This window comes from Schistocerca serialis, chromosome 1, assembly GCF_023864345.2.
Source record: "Schistocerca serialis cubense isolate TAMUIC-IGC-003099 chromosome 1, iqSchSeri2.2, whole genome shotgun sequence".
In the NCBI taxonomy this organism is placed as follows: domain Eukaryota; kingdom Metazoa; phylum Arthropoda; class Insecta; order Orthoptera; family Acrididae; genus Schistocerca; species Schistocerca serialis.
This window is the reverse complement of record NC_064638.1, coordinates 943518543-943541820: the sequence shown is the minus strand read 5'-3', so window position 1 is coordinate 943541820 and position 23278 is coordinate 943518543. Positions and strand designations below refer to the sequence as shown.

Genomic DNA, 23278 nt, shown 5'->3' with positions numbered 1-23278 from the left:
GCCAGAGAACTTCTGAATGTCGCCCCCCCCTCCCCCACTACATAGCTCACAGGCGGGGTGTTTCCGAGGACCACGGCACTTTCGTCTGAAGTTTGTCTGCAGATTCCATGCAGAAACGTCCACTATTGCTTATGTCCTACACGAAAATGCTCCTGGCCACTTCTTAACGAAGCGGACTGCTCGACGCGAGATTACGTGCGCCACGGGCCACATGGCGTAAGCGGCAATGATGAGCGAGCCGTCCGCCAGGTGTCTCTGGCGAGAGTGGGCGTCGCGGCGTTACCATGGCGACCGCTCGCCGCCTTTTACTCTCTGCAGAGGGACCACGTAGTTCAGTGTGCCGGCGACTACGGAGTGCGATGGAGGCGCGGTGGAGAGTGCTGTTGATATCGCTGCTGGCGTGTAGCGCTGTCGCGCAAGACGTCGAGAGCGTCTACACGCAACCGCCGGAGGGACTGCTCACCGAACCCATCACCGTGTGCCCCTTCAACGACACGTGGCCGTGCGTGCCCAAGTGCTGCCACATGGGCTACTCGCTGGCCAAATCTTCGGAAGGCTGTCAGCCCTCGAACCTCCCTTTCGACCCGATATTCGCCGGCGGAATCGACGTCGGCCCCAACTGTCTCAACTGCAACCTCATTGTGGGTGAACCTTGTCCGAACAAGTGAGTCAAAACTTCATTCATGGAAATTCTAATTTTGCATAATTTAAGATTTCGAGGTAGTTGGCAGTCAAGATACAACCATGAAAGTTACTGGACAGCGTCTTTTTCATGTCTTATCATTAAAACACTGTTGTGAACTTCTTTGGGAGTTCTCAAATTCTGGAGGAGCTGGGTTACAAAAATCCTCTACGGCAATCAAATCTTGTTTTCTCATTGTTTTCTTAAATCGCTGAAGATGTAGTGTTAACAACCGTCCTGGTTTTTGCGAACATGTCTGGTTTTTCCGCGCTTTTTCTGATATGTCAGGCTAGAAAATGTTAGACTGTTTGATAACCAAGTTTCATTTTCTAACGAATTTCAGTGTAGCCTACCTAACTGGACTGGACTATAAAAGGCACATCCTTGGCTGTATTTTTGTCAAGAGATTTACAGCCAGTGGAGTCATTGTTTGTAGAAACGTTGCGTTCGTAGTCTACGTATACTGTATATCGATACGAGATATTGTAGTTTGTCTGTTATTTGTCCCATTACTTTCGCGCTTGAGAACTACTTGTTAGTTAACCATTTGAAATTGAAGTTTTCCTATGTCTTCGACATTAGATGACTCATTTAGAATTTTTGTGAAGTACCGTCAGAGTATGCCATTGCATCCTACTACTTAGAAGTATGTCAACTTCTAAGGGTAAACAGGAGTGACCGCAGAAAAAGGCAGTGCAAGTTCTTAGACAATTAAAAGCAAAGCTATACGCCTTGTATTTGGACGAAAATAAAATTTAAAAGGAAACACCACTGGAAAAGGTTGAATGTTGTTTAAATTTAACGGCCTTCTTCATGTAATAAATAGTGTTGTTTAATAGTACAGCAGGTATTTCATGTTTTGTTCTTCTCGAGCAGTTTAGAGTATGTTTATTACCACGCTGTGAAATATAAAGTTTGTTGAGCCTAAATAAGTTGTCAGGCTTTTTTTTTTCTTTTTTTTTTAATGTCTTATTTTCGTGAAGAACTGTTCTACATTCGATAATTTTGAGTTTACAAACCTATTAAGAAGTGTTTTATTGATAACACTACGGTCTGTTTAGGGTAAAAGTTACGTAGAGGACATCACTTGCATATAGCAAATATCTACATAATATGCATAAAAATATTCACGGAGAATGGTCCCTTATCTAACACACGTTTCCAAACTTACCTTAAAGTTTTTCATAATTTATTTATATATGGCGCGAACGTAAACAGTAGCTTATGCTACAGGTCAGTCTTTACCACAACCTGTATTCGGGTTTAGGTCTGTTCCATCAGTCGCATAGAGATGCGTGCATAAGTTCTTTTACATTTTGTGGTATGTGATTTGAAGTATTACCAAGGGACAGACATGACATTCACTCAAGAAGTCATCAAAATTCGTAATGAAGAGATGACTGAACTACATGAGCTACTCGACTATAGCCGACGACCATTCACCATGTCTGAACAGTTTGTATACAGCAAATAATATTCGTAGGCTCCTGCTTAAACGTACTCCGCTACATCGAATACACCACTGAAGTGGCACGGCAGATTTTTTTTCCTCTTAGTGTTATATCACCGACCCGGTGCTTGGTTGTTACCTAACAAAGACAGCTGAATACAATCTTAATACAAGCGTCGAAGTGCGACACTGCACATTTTTCGAAGTTTAATTCTTTTTGCTTTACATAATCTAAAAGGTACTGACTCACCTACTGTAAATGTCAACATTTTCTCTCATACTCTATTGTTTTCAAAGTATGTTGCACTAATCCACATTGGTCATGGATGACAAGAGATGTTGTACAACTGGACAATTAATGCAATGCTCCTGTGTCATTTAGATGTTTTCAACGTGCAAGAAAGAAATTGAAGTTAAAATCTTCTGGGTTATTAGGCCGCGTCATGTTTCTTCTAAAATGTTCGACGTTTCGACCCCTCTGCTGGGAGCTTCCTCAGGATCTTTTGGTGTCCACTACCGCTAGAACACTGTAGTGGTGGACACCAAAAGATCCTGAGGAAGATCCCACCAGAGGGGTGGAAACGTCGAACATTTTAGAAGAAACATGACGTGGCCTAAAAACCCAGAAGATTTTAACTTCAGTGACAACGGCCACGAAAGCCTGCAGACTTAAATAAGAGAGATATTGGTTGCTGTAAATCAGGGACTCAGGATTGGTACCATTTTCCCTATTCCCACCTGAACAGGTGGAAACATGACAGTTGTCATGTAGGTGACGTATTACGTATTCTCAATTGCAGAACCACATAAGTTGCCTTGTCGGCTTTCATAATGAATCCGCAAGCATACAAACATTGACGAGAGCCTACACTTCTTGATGAAATAAGAGCTTGATGCTATTACCGCAGAGAGCTGTGAAGTTACGCACTGGGCGAAAAGTGCGTGGGTCGAATTTACAGGAGGCATCAAGGGTATACAAAGAAGAGTGGTGCAAATGGATGCAGGCTTGTTAAACTGACGCGAAGTTTGAGATACCCTACGCCGAAAAATTCTCAACTGCCTAATTCTGGAATAAGAAAGCCTATTATCACGCGAAAACGTACGTAGAAAATTTAGAAATCATCTCTAGAGCGAAATCTGAGACGATTCTTCAGCCTCCTTCATGTTAGTAACAGTATATCTAAATTACCGTACTTTCAATACAGCAACTTATGGTGCCATAAGAAGTGCGCCCTGTGACGCACTAAGGTATTTTTAAAGCTACAGCCTAGAAAATCATTACTCTTGTCCCGGCAAGAAACTTTAAATGGAAACATAGAGGAAAAAATACATTAATCACAATTCGCACGATCTTAAAGTTAATAAGAGGTTGGTACGAGCGAGTACATCACCGTTGTGTGTACCATGTAATACTTGGTCCCGGTATCCTCAGTGTTGCATGGAGTGCCACAACTTCAGCCCAGTAAACATGCGCCGGTACACGACTGCAGAGGACTGCAGGCACATGCTGGGATGTCACTCGGTCTCAGGCCCCTCAGCTTTGTACTCAGTCTGCAGGCCACAAAGAGACGTTTCGTAGCAACTATTTGTATTCTTTGTTACGGGCACGTGCTGTCCGTTTGTGGTTGCCTAGCTCTGTATCACACAGAAAGCGGCGAATGTATTACCCACATACACACGAGCAAAGCTGGGTGGAGTCCGGGCCTTCACATACAGATAGTGTCGCTGCGTTTTTCTACATTACCCCAGAAAAGCTTCGCTATTGATCAAACTGACCACGACTCCTCACTGCCGATGTACTCAGTCAGGTTTTTCTGTGATTTTTCCCGGGGCGGGTCCTTTGGTAAGCACGAGTCCGTTCTTTTCTCATCCGCCTACAACAGAGCTCTGTAATTTATCCGCATCGACTGCACAGTAAGCTGAAACCTTGTTCCTACTTGTTCTTCCTCGCTCAGCTTCCTGAGTGACGCCGATGCATTTGACAGCATGAGAAATGAAATAAGACTTTCACAGTTTGTCCGTGTTTCTAAGTAGAAAATTTCGGTACGCTTCATCTAAATACGCGTTGGCAAATTTGCACTGTAACTTCAGACAATGAGATTGAGGTTGTCAGCACTGACACATCCACTATTGTGTCCAGTTTCGAAGATTTCAAATTTCCGTGTATTTACCCGGTGAAGATTTCTTCCAGGAAGTTCTTTAATTTTGATTCCGTCATTTATTCGCAGCTTAGCTAGGTATTCTGTTTCATAACTATGTGGAAAGTAAAAATCGGTTTCTCGTATTTTTTTCTCTCTCGACAATGATTGGAAGATCTTAACTAATGCTGGAACTGCGGTAGGTAAGTAGTGATCATCCATATATCATACAAAAGGCACGGAGAAGGGAATTCGTTAAAAAGTGCCTTCTGTAATTGGGCAAATATTCTCAATTGTTATTAGACATAATTATATCTTTATCTGGCCTTGTTATCGGTATAGGTTATTTTATTTTCCAGAAACAATATGCCACTGATGAGAAAAAGAAAGGTGGAAACACTATGAAAAAGTAAGATAAGACATTGTCCTTGCATCTCTAGGTGGGATATGTGTTGATACCTTTTAACTCGATTTTTGTGCAAGAAATAGTTGAAGTTTCATGTAAAAGAACGTAAATAAGAAACCATTAAGTGTGTAAAAGAATAAAGATGTTCTCGCGTAGTTAATAATGAATTAACACTGAGTGTGGAGAATTACATATCATCTCATCAAGAATACAACTGAGTAAAAGGTTGAGCTATCGAAGTATTATTGACAAGTGAAGCAGCTATAGCATTACAGTGGCTGATAAAAATGCCATCTTTCAAGATTTTGGTGATCAACGTAATAAATGCTGATGAAGAAGAGAAATTTACAGAGTAATGGCGGTTCGGAATTGCTGGCAGGTAAAAAGCTGAAGACTAATGACTGTACGAATGATAACATAAAACCCATTTTATGAATGAACTGCAGAACTCTGCTGAGAAAAATTCTTATCTAGTTAACAACGCCAACGTTGCAAAGTTATCACCTTATCTTGTCCCAGAAGACTCTTTCACAATTAACAATGAAGCTCTACGAAATAGTGGAGTTTCTCCCATTTCTAGACCGTAAGCTGTTTGCGAGACTCTCCTTCGGATTGCCAACTCAGACTGTGTGACATACCGGCAGTTTACGACCCTCCTGCAGTCAACAGACCACGTACTTGCCAAGGATTTGCCGGATACTGCTGAGTGTGGACAACACGTCGGCGACAAGTTTCTATTTAGACCTCGCTGACAAACCCATTAAGTGCATGCCGCTGCCTTGTGTAGTAGTTTCTTATTTTAGTTCCCTTACGCTTGCACTGCGTCACTCCTTATACAGCTTGATGTGCACGTCCCAGCTCAGATACGATGTTCAGCACCCGTCGTTGACAACAATCCATAGATTCTTCGTAAGGTAGCCTATTTTTTAACTACAAAATGACTCTTTGGTCATTGTCGCTAGTGCTATGGTGCAAGACCCAGGACGTAAGAGTTTAGTTAAATAAATAAAAAAGTGTGAATAGGACTCTTGCTCGGAGGGTTAAGAACAAACATTATTATGTATGCAGACAGTTCATTCATCCTGGGAGTCCAGAACATCGACGATTTTTGTCCCCTATCGATATCGAGCGGACACAGTCGGATAACAAATGCAAAGAAAAATATTATTTTCGTGTGATATAACTACAAATTAACAATTATAGGATTTCTCCTTTACTTGTAATGTGCAACCTTGTTTCTTGCCAAATTTCTTGAGTCCAGGCCAACAGCAAGTTCCCTATAGGTTTTGATGAGTGAGTTTGCGAATATCAAAATAGGACATACATGGCCGGCCCTTGAGTGAACCTTAAATTTTTTACACCGCCAGGGGACTACCAGACACTAGCGCGCGCGCGAGAGAGAGAGAGAGAGAGAGAGAGAGAGAGAGAGATGGACAAACCGAGTGGTCCTATAAGGGTTCCTTTTTAGTGATAGAAGTATGGAATCCTAAAAATTACAATGATTAATAAGTAACGAGAAGATGTAGTGGCGTTTAGTCAATCATCGAAACCTTGTACCCATATCTAGGATTAAATCACAGACGGGCGGAGGTTAGAGTCCTCCCTCGGGCATGATTGTGTGTGTTTGTCCTTAGGATAATTTAGGTTAAGTAGTGTGTGAGCTTAGGGACTGATGACCTTAGCAGTTAAGTCCCATAAGAGTACACGCGCACACATATATATATATATCTCAAGGACCTCAGTAGTGGTTCAAACAGTTAGAACGTATAACATCACTGATGCTTCGATCATGTGAGCATGTTCACCTTGCCACACGTCTCATCTTCTCGGAGCAAATAGCCTGCATACGAGCACAGGTCCCGTCTCTCCCTCTGGTTTTTTTTTCCTTTAATAGGCTATGGTTCAGTTTGTCCCAGTAATCCATGTTTTTGATATTGGTCCTTGAATGGCCTTTTCACAGTAATTGAGCATAAAGGGTTTAGTGTCGTCCTTTACATTTTCATAGAATTGTCCATTTTCACCAATGACGTACGTGGCAAATTTCGTACAGTATATTTAATATATTTCCGTATCCATTGAAAGGTTTTTTGCCACAGATTACGTGTTCATCCCGTTTTGATAGAATTTTAATTGCTGTGGAAAATTCTTAAGAATTTGGAGAGTAGCTGCTGTTGGTAAATTAAACTGTAAACTAAATTTCTTAGTAAAGACTGCAATAATAAAACATTCCTTCAGCTACTTACGTACGATCAACTGGCGGAGTTAAGGACTTAATATACGTGGTCTTAAAGATGTGTACAGTTGACGCGAGACTGGCGCGTGATGAAGCATCTGCCCCCGGTCGCAAACAGACCACCACGGGCCGCCGTGGCCTTTATCAGTGTGTCCGACAAACGGATCAGATAGCGGCAGACGAGTACCGCAGGGCCACGCGAAGTACGTACAGCTATCTCGCAACACACGCGCCGTGTAGCCATTCTATACAGCTAGTTACCTTTGTTTCTAGCTAGTCTGTAGTCGATGGCTACCATTCTATTTACTGAAGGAATTAAGGGGCAGACTTCTCACAACGAAATCTTATTATCCAGTGTTTATTCATAGACGCAACTTGATTTACTATGGAAAAAAGCGCTCCGGTATTCGAATAAAATGTACCACGGAAGCCATGAGTAGAGGAGTTTGCAATGTTAACTGGATAAACTGGCAACACAAAAGTATTATCTAGTAACTGTGATGTAATAACATGATACCGGTGAGGACTTACTGGGTGCAATGCTAATAACATTGTCGGTTTTTTTTTTTAATTTGGCATGCGTGGATCAGTTAAATTTACAGCGTACCTAATCTGCTGTGGCTCAAAATTCGCAAAGCGACTTGAGTTGATACTTCACTCTAATTGTGCACGGGTCACTGAAACAAGTTAATGAAAAAGTCCTCAATTGTGAAGCTTAAATAAGAACCTTTAACCTTAACCAAAAAATTCACACAAACCTAATGGTTACAGTCGAAAATATTTGACAGTGTCGTAACAGCTACAGGCACGTAGGGAGATTGACGTAACCATCCTAGGAAGTTTTCGCTGCTTTATTATTATTCCTTATAGTGCTTAGAATCTATCTACGTACAGTAACATTTCCGTGTTTGTGACCACATTGTGATGTACAAAGGAAAATTAACTTACCTGTGGTACGTCGGACGTAATTTGGTTGTCTTCCATCTGAGAAAGGCATAGCGATCTTTATTTTCTACAATTTTCGGGCCATCACATACTCTGATATTACACAAGCACTTAGATGGTCGATGTTGATGTGACGTAAGAGAGCATACCACCTACAGGTCATCGTTTGTTAATCTTCAGCACAGTTGTGGCACATACTTTACTGTAACAAACGATGCTCTGATACGATGCACTTCTCAAGTCAATTCGCGAGATTAAAAGTTTTACGAGCCTGTGGAATGCCGTACGAGAGTGCTAGCCATCCAGAAATGGCTTTAGCGCAACGCCTAAGGTGGCAGACAAGAATTTCGCCCGTATTGCGTTATTCTTACCACTTTTATCTTTTTCCTAATCTTCTATCAGGTGCTCGCATCACTACAACGAGTCACCTTTCTACGGAAAGGATTGGTGGTGGTGGTGGTGGTGGTGGTGGTGGTATATTATACGATTATATATGGAGCGCTAGCACCGCTGCAGCTGTCTGACATCTAATGTCTATCAATATGGCTTCGAAACTCACATGCGTCGCATCTACAACGAAACTGATAGAAACGTACGAGGCAAGTGGACTACTGTACGACTTCATTCATCCGGAATACAAAAATAGAGCTGGAGCCATAAAAAAAAATTGCAGAGGGCATTAGCGGTGAAGTGCGGCAAGGGTGTATCCCCGAGGATATAGGGGAGAAAATCTAAAACTCTTGTAGAAATAAATTTTTTTTTATTAATGACTATAGCATGTACTAAAGAGTTATTTGCTGTCAGATACTCCTCCTTCAGTGCTTCATAAATAGCATCACACGCTTCTGATAACTATTTCACACAATGTGCACTGCGCTATTAGTGCTATACTGTAAACTAGAGTAGTTTCCTCCTGTTTGCGAGAAATTGCAGAGTTCCGGTAAGTCTGTGTTTTGCGAAATAGCATTCCTGAGGTGAGTGTTGTGCCTCTTAATACAAGCAACCACTTTCTTGAGGACGTACGGAAATGTATTACTCTTGTCCATTCGCAAGTAACTTTCATGCGACTTTACTTCCTCGGCTTACGGCTCCTGGAACAGATTTTGTTGCACACTTTTAGCATCTCGCCATCAAACATCGCAGCTTCAACCAAGTACGTCCCCTTTTTCTTATCTTCTGCTCCTCTTCCGAATGTAAAGACAATGCAGTTGTTGTGCACGTAATTGCAGAGCGCATAGCCTCCGTTAAAGAAAATTTGGTGCAATGTGGTACCCCTATTTGCACCACGTCAAATACCTTTGTTAAAGAAAATATGATGAATATTCGACCAAATTTCCTTGCCAAAGGAAATTTGATACTAAAATACTGGCCTATATAGCTGCATGAAACCACCAATAGTTATCTGGTTGGAGTCCAGGCAGTGAGTACACACAGTAGGGCAACTCGCAGCACCTGGAGAAGACTGCTGAGCCAGTCGTCGAGATCTTGTGCACAAAATGGAAGCAACTCGACTGAACACGTGGAAGCAAACCAATAGCCAATGACGCAGAGATAAGCTGAGCGACTGCAGTCAGTTATTTCACGGTGCATTGCTAACATGAGATTTTCTCTTAAATTTTATCCATATATTCGTTGCTGCCGATAAATAGTGTGTCCGTCGCGAGTGCAGTGAGGAGGCAAACAGAGCCGGGAGTTCCCAGAGGCGGAGCAGCTTGTCGGCGATCCCACGCTGCAGCGGATAACGGCGCCCTGTGACGTCACTGACGTCCGGACCTGTGAGCGCCGTGACGTGTCACGCGTCCTCTGGATGCTCTCGGCTCGGGTTACGCGGCTTTTAAGGGCCGACTGTTTAAAGGTCAGCCGTGGGCAGGGGACAGGGCGGTGATACAGGCAAACCGCTGCCTCACATTCGGGAAAGTTGGGTACGGACTCTTTGCTGACGACAAATGCTGTTACTTCCCCGACATTTCAATATCAAAAACAATCGATAAATTACTGACATTCAGTAATCTCAACGTCTGAAACAGCTTATAAGCATAAAAGCGACTTCTTGTATACACTCTGAGGGTAAAACAGAGGGGATGTAGTAGCTTTCAAATCTGCCATTTTCTTTCATTTCAATATGAATTTACTGTGTGGTAGATCTGTACCAAACAGCCCTACCACAATCTTTTAATGAAGGACTACTTCAAATATCTTAATTTTCTTCATAGATGCAAATTCAGCAACCCTAGTGTAGGGCTCCCGCAAGCACGCAAGAGTGCCGCAACACGACGTGGGATGGACTCTACTAATGTGTGAACTAGAGGTGGACGGAATTGACACCATGAATCGTGCAGAGCTGTCCACAAATCCGTGAGAGCGCGAGGGGTTGGAGATCTCTTCTGAACAGCGCGTTGAAAGGCATCCCAGATATGCTCAATAATGTTCATGTCTGAAGACTTTGATGACCAGCGAAAGTGCTTACTCGATGTTCCTGGAGCCACTCTGTAGCAATTCAGCAAGTGTGGAATGTCGCACTGCCCTGTTGGAATTGCCGAACTCCATCGGAACGCACAATAGGCATGAATGGTTGCAGGTGATCACAGGATGATCACGTACGTGTCACCTGTCGAGTCGTATCAAGACGTATCGGGGGTCCTACGTCAATCCAAGTGCACGCACCTCACACCATTACAGAGCCTCCACCACCTTAAACAGTCCCCTGCTGATACGCAGAATCCATGGATTCATGAGGTTGTCTCCATACTCTTACAAATCTATCTGCTCGACACAATTTGAAAAGACTCGTCGGACCATACAACATGTTTCCATTCATCGACAGGCGAGTGTCGGTGTTAATGGGCCCAGGCGGGCGTAAAGCCCTGTGTCGTGCAGTAATCAGGGGCACATGAGTGGGTGGGCCTTCGGCTCCGAAAGCCCATATCGATGATGTTTCGTTGAACGGTTCGCACGCTGACACTTGTCGATGGCCCAGCATTGAAATCTGCAGCAATTTGCGGAAGTGTTGCACTTCTGTCACGTTGAACGATTTTCTTCAGTCGTCGTTGGTCCCGTTCTTGCAGGACCTTTCTCCGGCCGCAGTTATGTCGGAGATTTAATGTTGCACCGGATTCGTGATATTCACTGTACACTCGTGAAATGGTCATACGGTAAAATCCCCACTTCATCGCTACCTCGGAGATGCTGTGTCCCATCGCTAGTGCGCCGACTATACCACCACTTTCGAACGCACTTAAATCTTGATAATCTGCCATTGTAGGAGCAGTAACCGATGTAACAACGGCGCCAGACAATTGTCTCACATAGGCGTTGCCGTCCGCAGGCCGTATTCTGCCTGTTTACATATCTCTATTTGAATACGCATGCCTATGCCAGTTTCTTTGGCGCTTCAGCGTATTTTTATTGCGCCTTACCGTTTTCGACAAAACGAATCACCTTCAGAAGTCTACAAAATATAGAGATGTTATAACTCTTTAAACCTCGGCTCCACATTTATGTGAAGTATAACAAGTGTATTACAGGAACGTACTTAGTATTGGTTTAGCAGATGTCAATACTTCTGAGAGGCACCCACATGCCTTGCTCATACTGTGGCATCAAGCAGTCAGGCCTGCAAGATGAGTGGTCTGCCAAGCGAGTGGATTCATTCTTATTTATCGAGTAACATGAACTCTCGTACTCAAAATTAAGTTACAAATTATCCTCCTGTATGAATAATACGCAACGGAAACACGCATCTGACTATCAGTAATTTACAGAACTGACTGTTCACTACGCACTGGCAATACCACATTTTATTTTTGTCTTTTATTTAAGGCTTTTATCAACACGTGGTCACCGCACTGAATATCAATGGCGCACACATTATAAATTCGGGACATCATGACAACATAGCCCGCATCTCGTGGTCGTGCGGTAGCGTTCTCGCTTCCCACGCCCGGGTTCCCGGGTTCGATTCCCGGCGGGGTCAGGGATTTTCTCTGCCTCGTGATGGCTGGGTGTTGTGTGCTGTCCTTAGGTTAGTTAGGTTTAAGTAGTTCTAAGTTCTAGGGGACTTATGACCACAGCAGTTGAGTCCCATAGTGCTCAGAGCCATCATGACAACATACAATTCGAAGGAAAAGTCCACCAATCTTTTTCTTTTCACTAACTTATTTATTCCGATAAATTCTATAACCTAAACACACAAATTCTATAACCTACAATAATAACACATGAGAAATTCCGCCCAGTGGGCATGGCTTAACATTGGTGATTCTCTACCTCATGGTCTCGTAATTATTTAACGCTACAGTGCACTTTCTGGATACGATGGTGGATCTTTTATTATACCTCACACTTCGACTCTCACACCCATCATCACGAAACTTTCCTCCAGACCGAGCGGTACCGAAGGAACAAGCATAACCCACTAATCTTTTGAAACTACCTCTCTACTCTCCCATGCAAACCACACATACCCAAATTACATGACATTCACCGCACTACAATATGAAATACTACACAGGGAATAGTCACAACATTATCACTTTCAGCTTTCCCGCTTCAATTAATATTCATCCCAGTTTCACACGACACTGCCCCACTTCGTAATTCTACTTTCCTACTACGAACTCTGGAGATATATGCAAGTCTTCCTGTGCAATGCAAGCCAAGTGGCGTTGCTGGATAGACGGCCGACTCACCTTGCTTCTCTCTGAGTTTGAATCTAGCGTCACACGGAAACATATCACGCAAAGTAATATTAAGAACGTATTCATCACACACGCGAGTCCTCAACTGATACCATGGACGAGTACGTCTCTTTATCTTTTGTCTCATACACAGATTGAGACTCACACAGTACTCACCACGTGGAAGTACTCGTCTCTAATTTCAAGTCCTGCACACGCCATTCCTTAAATATTTCAACTTATGGTACACATGCTATTTCTTAAATATTTCAACTTATTGTACACACGCTAGTAATTCAGCTTAACTTAAGCACACGGAAGTATTTCAAGTTATTGCTACACGTGGTTTCATTGTGACCGTTGGTCACTTCCGAAGATTACTACAACCCCATTAATATTACCTGCCTGACATTTAATTCTCCCCACAAAAGTTCCTGAAATAGAGAAATTAATATTTCAAACTACTCTTAAATATTCCACATGCATACCATGTCTCCACTCTTTCGTCATTACGGAGCTCAACTAAAACAGGTCTTAACAGCACAAGATCCAGCGGCAGAGTGTCGAAACATGGCCGTTCTCTAGGTCCTCTCGCACCTGTGTCGAGGTGGGGGAAGCACCTTGCTATGGTATTGGTCAGCCACATTTCAGACGCTCAAAGCTCTGGTAACTTTCATCTCTTTGGTCCCACCAAAGGTGGTCAAAGGATCGCCTCAAAGATGATCATATATTCACATTCACTATCTGCGGTTAGCAGACGACCATACATTCATTCATTTCACAGATCTCACCAAACTGGATGTAGGGATTTATTTTGTGGGAGTGCACATGTGATCAATTAAATAAATAAATTGTCATTCTTTCCCACACTGGTATCCGGCTTCACTGTATTAATTGAAATTGAGTTATTATTAGAAAAAAATGTGTTGTTCTGACAAAAATAATGAAGTATGTAGTACCTATTTTCAATGTCGGGCGGTACTGTACCCTTTCACTTCCTTTATGGACGATAATCACGTACAATATGTACATTTTTGGACATGCGATGGCATTATGCTTCTATGAAGAAGATACTGACATCTGCTAAAGTAACACTAAGTTTCTGAAATACACTTCTTATACATAGCATAAATGTATAGCTAAGATCTAAAGATTTATAATATCTCTAAATTTTGTAGGTGACTAATTCGTCGTAACCGGTAAGGCGCAATAATATATATTTGCAACTGACTGAATTGTATTCTGATGAAATTTTTATCTTCATATAAACACACTCACGCCAAAATAGTCTTGTCAGGCACTGGGAACAAGACAGCATTTACATTCCCACGACGGTGTGCCCCTGCTACGACCATCGGGAGAGTGGTTCATAGTGCTGTATGCCGGAGGCTTCGTGACGGCAGTTTCTCTGAGGCGAACAACCACACTTATATCGCTAACTGCAAACCACGGGAGAGTGTTTTCAGTGACCAACAGCAGCATATAAATTGGACCACAGGTTAACGAATGCCGTTCTTTCAGCGTACGAGTTTTCGAAATGGTAGCAGACTTGTTTCGACTAGGTGCAAAGCTATAACCCGGTTAAGTACACTAATACCGGAGGATTCTTTGTGCAGGTGTCCTGGTTGACGCTTTCATCTCACAATACAGCCTTCAAACCAACAGAGGTCTTCTCGTCGACTAGCAGTCGTATTTGCAACAATAAGGAACTCTGTGGGCATACAGTTGGATTTCCCGCCGTGAATACCTCACAGTGCGTTAGTGGGAGGTTCCACTACTCGTAGGTCTGAAGTCTTGCTTTCCTTAGAACAACTTTCGCATAAGAATGGTTCTTGTTTTCTGCAAAACAAATACCACAATTGAATGCGATACACATCTTCTTTCCTGTTTATCAGCAAGGGCTGATAAAGACGTGACTTGTGCTATTAATATACTCTCCGTAGAATTCAACCAAACATGGATGTTGAGAGTTGTAGGTACAAAATAAAGTGGCGAGTTATAGAACAAAGAAAGAAGAAAATAATCTTATTAAACGTAGATCTCAAACTAGTCGTTTCCCCAGTACGGCGTATTGCGGCTCAGCATCTGAAAACCTTGTAACAGACCCTCCGAAGATCCAAACAGCAGGCATGCATTTCAGGAAAACCACGCTGCAACAAGCGTTCCACGCGTCCACAGGTTACGTGAACGCAGGTATCAGCACGACTCTTCATCGATGCCCGTACACGTTCAACAATCAGAGGTGTGTACCGAATGCACTGACAACCATCCACAACGCGTTTCCGGAATTCACCAACAGGGCTGTAATACACAAAACTTGGTGCTGAGCGCTCGTCGGTAGCACACCACGTCTTGTACTCACCCATCGCGGCGCTCGTGGTCACAGCACCAAGTTACGACACCTGAAGATGGGCGTGTAAGAGCCAGAAACCGGCCGTGTCTTAAATAAAAGAACATTACAACTGTAGCGGTGTTTTCAACCTCTGGTATAATGCTCAGTTACGGATATTCCTCAGACAGAATTGTTTGTGTAATACGTCATATTGGGAATAGGAAATCGTATAAGGAAGTTCTGAAATAAGAAAAGAGGTAAGAGGATAAGATAGACTGAGTAGTAGAGATCACTTCACCTTCGCTGCCAGGGTGGTGGTTTCGGAATATAACCTCCAACCTGGCATCTCTGTGCAGTGCCTTCCAAGATTACTTACTAAGGCATGTTGATGTGCTAGCCTACTTAATTCTAGGGTTCGCGTTTGACAAGTTTGCCGTGGTGCCTTGTACAATAACCTGCCACACTAGGTTATCCATTCTACAGTGTGCCAGTATACTTTGTGATGAAAGATTACGGCGTGGATGCTACGTATTGTCTCTTGATGTTTTTATAGTATGATTACACTTATTCTAACTTCCGCTATCTGTTAAAAATATGTTACAGTAACAGGTTTAATGTGGCGTCTGGTACCAAATCGGCCGCGGTTACATAACATCTATGTTTAATATTCCCATTTTCTGGTGTCCACATGTTCTTCTTCGTAGGTCCTTGCACGAAGACACGAAGGTATTCGAATGTTCGGAGACGGCCTGCAAGACTGTCTTCATCAGCAGATGAGAAAAGCTAATGTATGCCTTCCGAAACGTCGCGGGTACACTGCGGATTCACGCGGCAAAAAACTCGAGAAAATTTTATTCCAATGACACACCGCGAGGACCTTCGTTAGCATATTGTTCGAATGTCGGTGTGCGTATATCTGCTGAAACTGAGGAGACAGGTGGCACCGCGGAGATACGAGGGTCACTCCAAAAGAAATGCACACTATCTTTGCAAAAATAGTTTTCATTCTGCATGTGTGAAAGTTTTACAGTGTGTAGATACATCCTTCCCGCTTGTTTTCAAACTTAGTTCAACCTGTTCCCGTGAGTGGCGCCGTCACAGCATGTCTTAAAGATGGCTGCTACACTTGACGTTCGTCAGAAGCAACGTGCTGTCATAGAAGTCCTGTGCTGTGAAAACTAGACAGTGGGGCAACCTCCACAAGAGGTTGAAAAAGGCGTATGGAGATGCTGCTGTCGATCGCAATACAGTTACTCAGTGGGCAAGCAGGTTACGTCTTTTCCTAAATCACAGACCGGGCGCTAATGACCATAGCAGTTTTGCGCCCTAAAACCATAACAAAAAAAAGCAGGTTACGCGATGAAAGCGGGCACGGCAATATTGAGGATTGTCCTCGCAGCGGCAGGCCTCGTACTGCACACACTCCAGACAATGTTCAGAAAGTTGACGAATTGGTGACTGCTGACAAACGCATCACAGTGAATGAATTGTCGCGCTACGTTGGGATAAGGGAAGGAAGAGCTTGCAGAATACTGAAAGTGTTGGCGTTAAAAATGGTTTGTGCCAGGTGGGTTCCGAGGATGTTGACAGTGGCTCACAAAGAAACAAGAAAAACGGTATGAAGCGCACTTTTGGAACAGTACCAGAATGGTGGAGATAAATTTCTTGGAAGAATTGTGACAGGTGATGAAACATAGCTCCATCATTTCTCACCAGAGACGAAGAGGCAGTCAATGGCGTGGCATCATGCAAATTCACCCAAGAAAAAAGAATTCAAAACCACACCTTCTGCTGGAAAAGTTATGGCTACGGTGTTTTTCGATTCCGAAGGACTCTTGTTTGTGGACATCATGCCAGGTGGAACCACTATAAATTCTGATGCATAGGTGACGACACGGAGGAAACTTCTAGCTCGACTGAGTCGTGTTCGACCACATCGGCAAAAGCAGGATGTTTTTCTGTTGCATGACAATGCACGGCCACATGTCAGTCAAAAAAACCATGGAAGCGATCACAAAACTCGGATACACAACACTGAACCACCCGCCTTACAGTCCTGACCTGGCTCCATGTGACTATCATCTCTTTGGGAAACTGAAAGACTCTTCGTGGTACAAGGTTTGAAGATGCCTCCCTTGTACACGCTGCCAAACAGGGCTCCAACAGGTTGGTCCAGAATTTTACTGTGTGGGTATACAGGCGCTGGTTCAAAGATGGCGTAAGGCAGTTGAGAGGGATGGAAATTATGTGGAGTAATGAAAATATTGTTCCTAAAGGATGTATCTACACACTGTAAAACTTTCAAACACGTAGAATAAAAGATTAATAAAAATAGTGTGCATTTCTTTTGGAGTGACCCTCGTAGATGGCGCCGACGCTATCGCATTCGGGACAACGTAATTTTCTGGCACACTTTGGTCTCATCACTTGAAGAGTATACAAACTGTCAGTTACTGATGCTAGTGCATCTGTGCGATGCACTAGTGTGCTCTGGACTATAAGCTAGCTTGCAGTTCGCATTCTAATGTGATGACATAACACGCTCCTCTGCTGTTCAATATAGCGTAAGAGACTGTGACCTTTCAGTATATTAACTGAAGCTGTTCTGTGAAGACTGGCCTGATAGTGATGAGTCAAACAGCTCGTTTATCAATGTCGCGCTACTGCACCGTCACGTCATCTGCGCCAAAAACGACGACGAAAAAGATACAACTGGAGAGTCCAGCAGCTGTGAAAGGCGGCAGATAGGTGACCTCTGATTCCTCAGTGCGGAGATATGATAGATGGCTTCTTACAAATTTGATATCCTCCTCCTCTAGAAGAATGTTATCTAAATGCGGTAGAGTTCTGTGAAATAAACGTATTTTCTTGTTATAAGTTTGCTTCTGCATTGTTCGTGATTTCGCGAAGAACTTAGCTTACATAATTTCGTCGAACTTTATCTGACACTCCAGTGTGTTGACAGAAGTGTGATACTGGGCTCCATAATTCACTTGGTATCACATGTATTTAAAATTAAATAAATCGCTCTCTTGCAGCGTATAGTTTCATGGTAAACCTGCATGGAATTGACTGCTAGGATATTCAGGATTCTTCTATAATATTTGATTTGTAGCTACAGCTGAAGTTCTTCACCCAACTGTACACATACTTTCTCTCCAGACGGGTTATGGGCGAGGCTGAATCTTAAGGAATAAGTGGAAGGAGCAGACGAGATGAATAAATGCGTGAAACAGTGTACTGAAAAATTGAGATCTGCAGCTAGTAGAAATGAGTAACATTGGCATTTAGTGACAGCAGAGAGTTTGTGCCTCACCGTTATTTTCGATTTTATAAATGTGATCTCTCCAAGCCAAATTTTAACTTTATTAGCTGGGCCTTGCAGCGGATACGCTATTGAGAAGTTGGGATCCAAACACATTAGTGCCGTGTCCACCACACCTAAATGTCACTTGCTCTTTTCGACTTACCGGTACAATTACGGCGACCAACATTCTTTCCGCTACAGAGATCTAACTGTACACCTCAGGTTAAACCGTCTTGGGACGAAATGGCTGTAGCACACAGTTGTACAAAGACCGTTCTCCCAGAGTCCATTCGGCGATGATATACTGGCCCAGCTGTGGGTCTGGGTCTGTTATGCTACAAGTATAGTCCTCTGTTTCTAGAGACAAAACTTGTCGTCGATGACCCCATGTAGAATATTGCTGAAGCCATTCTAGCCGGTCACTTTGGTCTCAAGTAGCCACGCTGTCAGATATAGCGGAGGTCGGTGGTTAGTTCTAATTCCTGTATTAGTGCGTGTTAGACATGTATTACTCTGGATCTGTCCTCTAGCTACAGAAAACAATGAATCGTGTGGGAAAGATAAAAAAATAAGTATTCGTTTATGATGAATTAACAGAAAGAAAGCCTAATCATAAAAACTGTTAAGAGTTAGACGAACCTTAGAAATCTTTCTCAAAAGGGAAAATTAACGCTTTGTACCAGCAAGACAACTACTTTCACAGCTTTTTGTGGAACTTAGCGCGGCTGCTGGGCATAAGCACGATTTTCTGGCCAGTACAATCTGGCTCCTCCACGTCCATCCCTACATCTACATCCATACTCCACAAGCCACCTGGCGGTGTGTGGCGGAGGGTACCTCGAGTACTCTGTCGGTTCTCCCTTTTATTCCAGGTCTATAGTTCTGCACATCTGTTCGACGTCCCTTCTTGAAAACGGGGATCACCTGTGCCCTTTTCCAATCCTTTGGAACACTGCGCTCTTCTAGAGACCTACGGTACACCGCTGCAAGAAGGGGGCAAGTTCCTTCTCGTATTCTGTGTAAAATCCAACTGGTATCTCATCAGGTTCAACGGTCTTTCCTCTTTTGAGAGATTTTAATTGTTTTTCTATCACTGTCATCTATTTCGATATCTACCATTTTGTTATCTATGCGACAATCTAGAGAAGGAACTACAATGAAGTCTTCCTCTGTGAAACAGCTTTGGAAAAAGACATTTAGTATTTCGGCCTTTAGTCTGTCATCCTCTGTTTCAGTACCATTTTGGTCACAGAGTGTCTGGACATTTTGTGGCTTAGGACTCACTCGATCTTCAATGTTGGGTTGTAGTCACCGAAGCACTGTGACCGTGTGTGAACTAAGAAAAATTTGAGACGTTAGAGGAAACTGCAAATAATCTTCAAATTAAAGTGGCAATGTAAGTGCAGATAGACTATCATGGGCTGAAGTGCGCCAAAAGTTTCATACCTTACCTCCCGAACGAGTATGTTAAAGAGAGCTGTCTGTAGTAGGAATAAAGAAGAGTGCAGCTAGTAGGTGGCAGTGACCGTGTTCTTTGGCTCGAATCCGGCCGTTGCACAAGGAGGCGTTACGTCTGCATTTAGCGACTGCGTCACTCTCGTTGAGAATAGTCCCGAGTCGTACTGGCACAGTGATAACGGCGTCAGGGGTACAATAGTCCCTGATAATTATGCGGTCGCTGGAGTCAACAGTGTCCTCCGCAGCGCTGGCGAGCCGCCTGAGTGATGTTTTGTGTGATGTGTTGGTGTGGCTTAAGAGGAGAACACGGGAAGTGCCATAACCCGACTTCCCAGAAACTTGTCAGTGGAAGAGCGGTCAAAATAAGCGAACACGTGTCGCGGCTTATCCGTAGATTTTCGTCCCTTTCTGAGAAAACGACGGTCAGTTTTTGAGGCACTTCATGTGCCTTTTAGCGAATGGCTAGTTCAACCGAAACGGTGGCACGGTTGCTGGCGTCACGGCGTCACACTCCCGCGTCTCTTGGTCGAAACGCTCTACTGTTTTAGTTTTTGGTTATCATTTATCTACCCATATCGGTGGAAGATTACTACTACGCAAATGTTTTACAATTTATATTGAAATACCGTTGGCCTTATTCGCCTACTAATTGTATGTCTGGTGAGTGAATTTAACAAAATAAATGATCGGAAAATTTATTTTAAATTCTTTTCAGTCAAATTCCTGTTGTGTATTTTGGCTCATAATCAATTGCAAGTGCCAGTTTTCGGAAACATGATCACTTACCAACGCGTGATACCTTCAGTAATGTTAACGACGTTCCTTTCCCGAGTGAGTTTCGTAGAAAGAAATGCCACTGTGGAAAACCAGCCTTCTCGCAATGCTCGTGGTGTTCGGAGATAGATATATATATATATATATATATATATATATATATATATATATATATATATATATGTATATGTGTGTATATGTATATGTGTGTATATGTATATGTGTGTATATGTATATGTGTGTATATGTATATGTATATATGTATGTATATGTATGTATATATGTATATGTATGTATATATGTATATGTATGTATATGTATGTGTGTGTATGTGTGTGTATGTGTGTGTATGTGTGTGTATGTGTATGTGTGTGTATGTGTATGTGTGTGTATGTGTGTGTATGTGTGTGTATGTGTATGTGTATGTATGTGTATGTATGTGTATGTGTATATATGTATATATATATATATATGTATATATGTATATGTATATATGTGTATGTGTGTGTATATATGTGTATGTGTGTGTATATATGTGTATGTGTGTGTATATATGTGTATGTGTGTGTATATATGTGTATATATATGTATATATGTATATATATTTATTTTCGAATGTTTCTACGAACGGTATCACGCAAGAGAATGCACCAAATCTTCCCGAAGAATAAACATAAGAATAAAATATAAGAATCTGGACGCCGGCCGCGGTGGTCTAGCGGTTCTAGGCGCGCAGTCCGGAACCGCACGACTGCTACGGTCGCGGGTTCGAATCCTGCCTCGGGCATGGATGTGTGTGATGTCCTTAGGTTAGTTAGGTTTAAGTAGTTCTAAGTTCTAGGGGACTGATGACCACAGTAGTTAAGTCCCATAGTGCTCAGAGCCATTTTAAGAATCAGGAACTGATACTAGAATGAAATATAAGATGAGAATTAAGAGATTGTAATCCCTGAAAATACCATAAAACATACGATGTAGGACACTTATTGTCAAACGCAGTTGTAATTTGATCGTTGATATGACGCCCTCGTACCACATACCTTGGTAAAAAGCATTCGTGTAGTAACCTTATATGGGCATGGGTAGGTAAATGACAAGAATAAAATTAAAACCATTATCGGGTTTCGAACACGGGACGCAAAACGGAGATGCAGCGACGCTGGCCACTATCCCACCAGCTCTGCTTTTTTATTTTTTTAATCTCATGTTGTTCGATATTGTTCGTTGCATATGTTCGCAGTATCCCATGATACCCGTTAAAGTTCATTGATGATGCAGTAACTCAGTTTTTTTTTATTACAGGGAGGGTGAGAAGGGGGAGGGGGAGAGAGAGGGGGGAGGGAGGGACGGACGTTCAAATAGGGTTCTCGGAACCCCTTTGTAGTAGTCCTGATGAACATACAGAAATTTTGTGCACTTAAAATTCAGTCTGAGATGTAAAAACTTGATAGTTTAGCGTTCCTTCAGTTTTACTTAAGTAAATTATCAAAATTTCACTAGCCGATGAATTTCTTTTCATAGGAGTGACATGCCCTGTTGTAACAGGGAAAATTTGCAAACTAGCGGAAAATGCTCCTCTGGGAGCACAAAAAAGGTGAACATGCACCTGTTTATTAAGACACCCAGTAAAAAGTGAGGTACCAGGTGCCTCCTCAGCATCTTTAAAAATTCCCCAAAATTTTTGGGATGCGAACGTATTTGCGCCTTTTATGCTGCAAGAGAAGACAGTTGCAGTGGGGAAGAGTTGGAAAAATAACAAATAATGGAATATAGTAGACTGTGGTTGCGGTATAGAAAGAGCAAAGGAGTCAATTGTAGTATGGGGGAAGGGGGGCAGTGGCCGTGGAACATAGTTAAGTGGCAAAACAGTGCCAGGGAAAGAGTGAATAAAGGACACTTCCAATAGGAGAGGAATAAAGAGGGGGAGGAAGTGGAAGTTGGTAAAAGCCAGTTATTGAGAGACATTCTGTGACAATGACAACGAGGAAGAGAGGGATAGTGACAGTGAGAAGAAATGAATTAGGTAGGAGCAAGACAGCGAAAACCGAAGATAGTGAAACGAGAAACTAGTAGTAGACAGAACGAAGGAGAATGTGGCTGTGAGGCGGAGGACAGCGACTGAAACAGAAAGAGATAATGACAATTAGCAGGGATGAATGAATGAATGAGAGAGAATGCGCAAGTGGGAGTAGATGGGTATGAGCGACTTAGAGCCATGGACTAGTAGTGTGAGCGAGTTAGGTTAAGAGTGTCTGCGGGAGTGAGAGGTGAGTTGCTTGTTAAAGAACACAAATATGTTCACATACCGAAATTATTGGGAAAATTTTTAAAGTTGTTGAGGAGTATAAAATGAGCCAGCTGGTGTCCCTGTCTGTCTTCTAATAAAGAGGAGCACATTCGCCTTCCTTGTGCATCGCCGAGAGCAATTTTCCGCTTGTCTGAAAGGAGCTGAACAAATTTTCTGCAAGATCTTGATACAATTCAAATTGGGTACGTGCCTAAAATGTTCACAAATGTGTGATTGTGCACCTCACAAAACGAAAAAAACACACCCTTGGCTGTCAATGAGAGAACTGCAATGACTCAACTCATACAAATACCTGGGTAACAGTTTGCAGGGATACATAATGGGAAGGTCACATACGTTCAATCGTAGGTAAAGCAGTCGGTTCATTACTAGGATGCATAGAGAATGCAGTCAGTCTGCTCTCCGTGAAAGACGTCCTGTTAGACTCCCCAGAGGTCACGCCGTGTCGAGAAACCGGTTCCACGGGATGTGACGCCTGTTATACCTGCCGTGAATTCATTACAGCAGTCAAAAAGACAAACAAAAATCCAGCATCTTGGAGAGGATCACAAGTACCTCGCATTCGCTGA

At 42.8% G+C, this 23278-nt stretch overlaps 1 protein-coding gene across 2 annotated transcripts in view; it reads left to right on the top strand.

The window, feature by feature from the left end:
* Window positions 1-349: 349 nt before the first annotated feature.
* Window positions 350-23278, top strand: part of LOC126458545 (G-protein coupled receptor Mth2-like) — a 131018-nt gene continuing 108089 nt past the window's right edge. For both annotated transcript variants that reach the window (XM_050095673.1, XM_050095665.1), the window contains exon 1: window positions 350-664. In XM_050095673.1, coding sequence (XP_049951630.1) covers window positions 360-664 — 305 coding nt within the window. In that variant the 5' untranslated portion in view covers window positions 350-359. The remainder of the gene's footprint in view (window positions 665-23278) is intronic.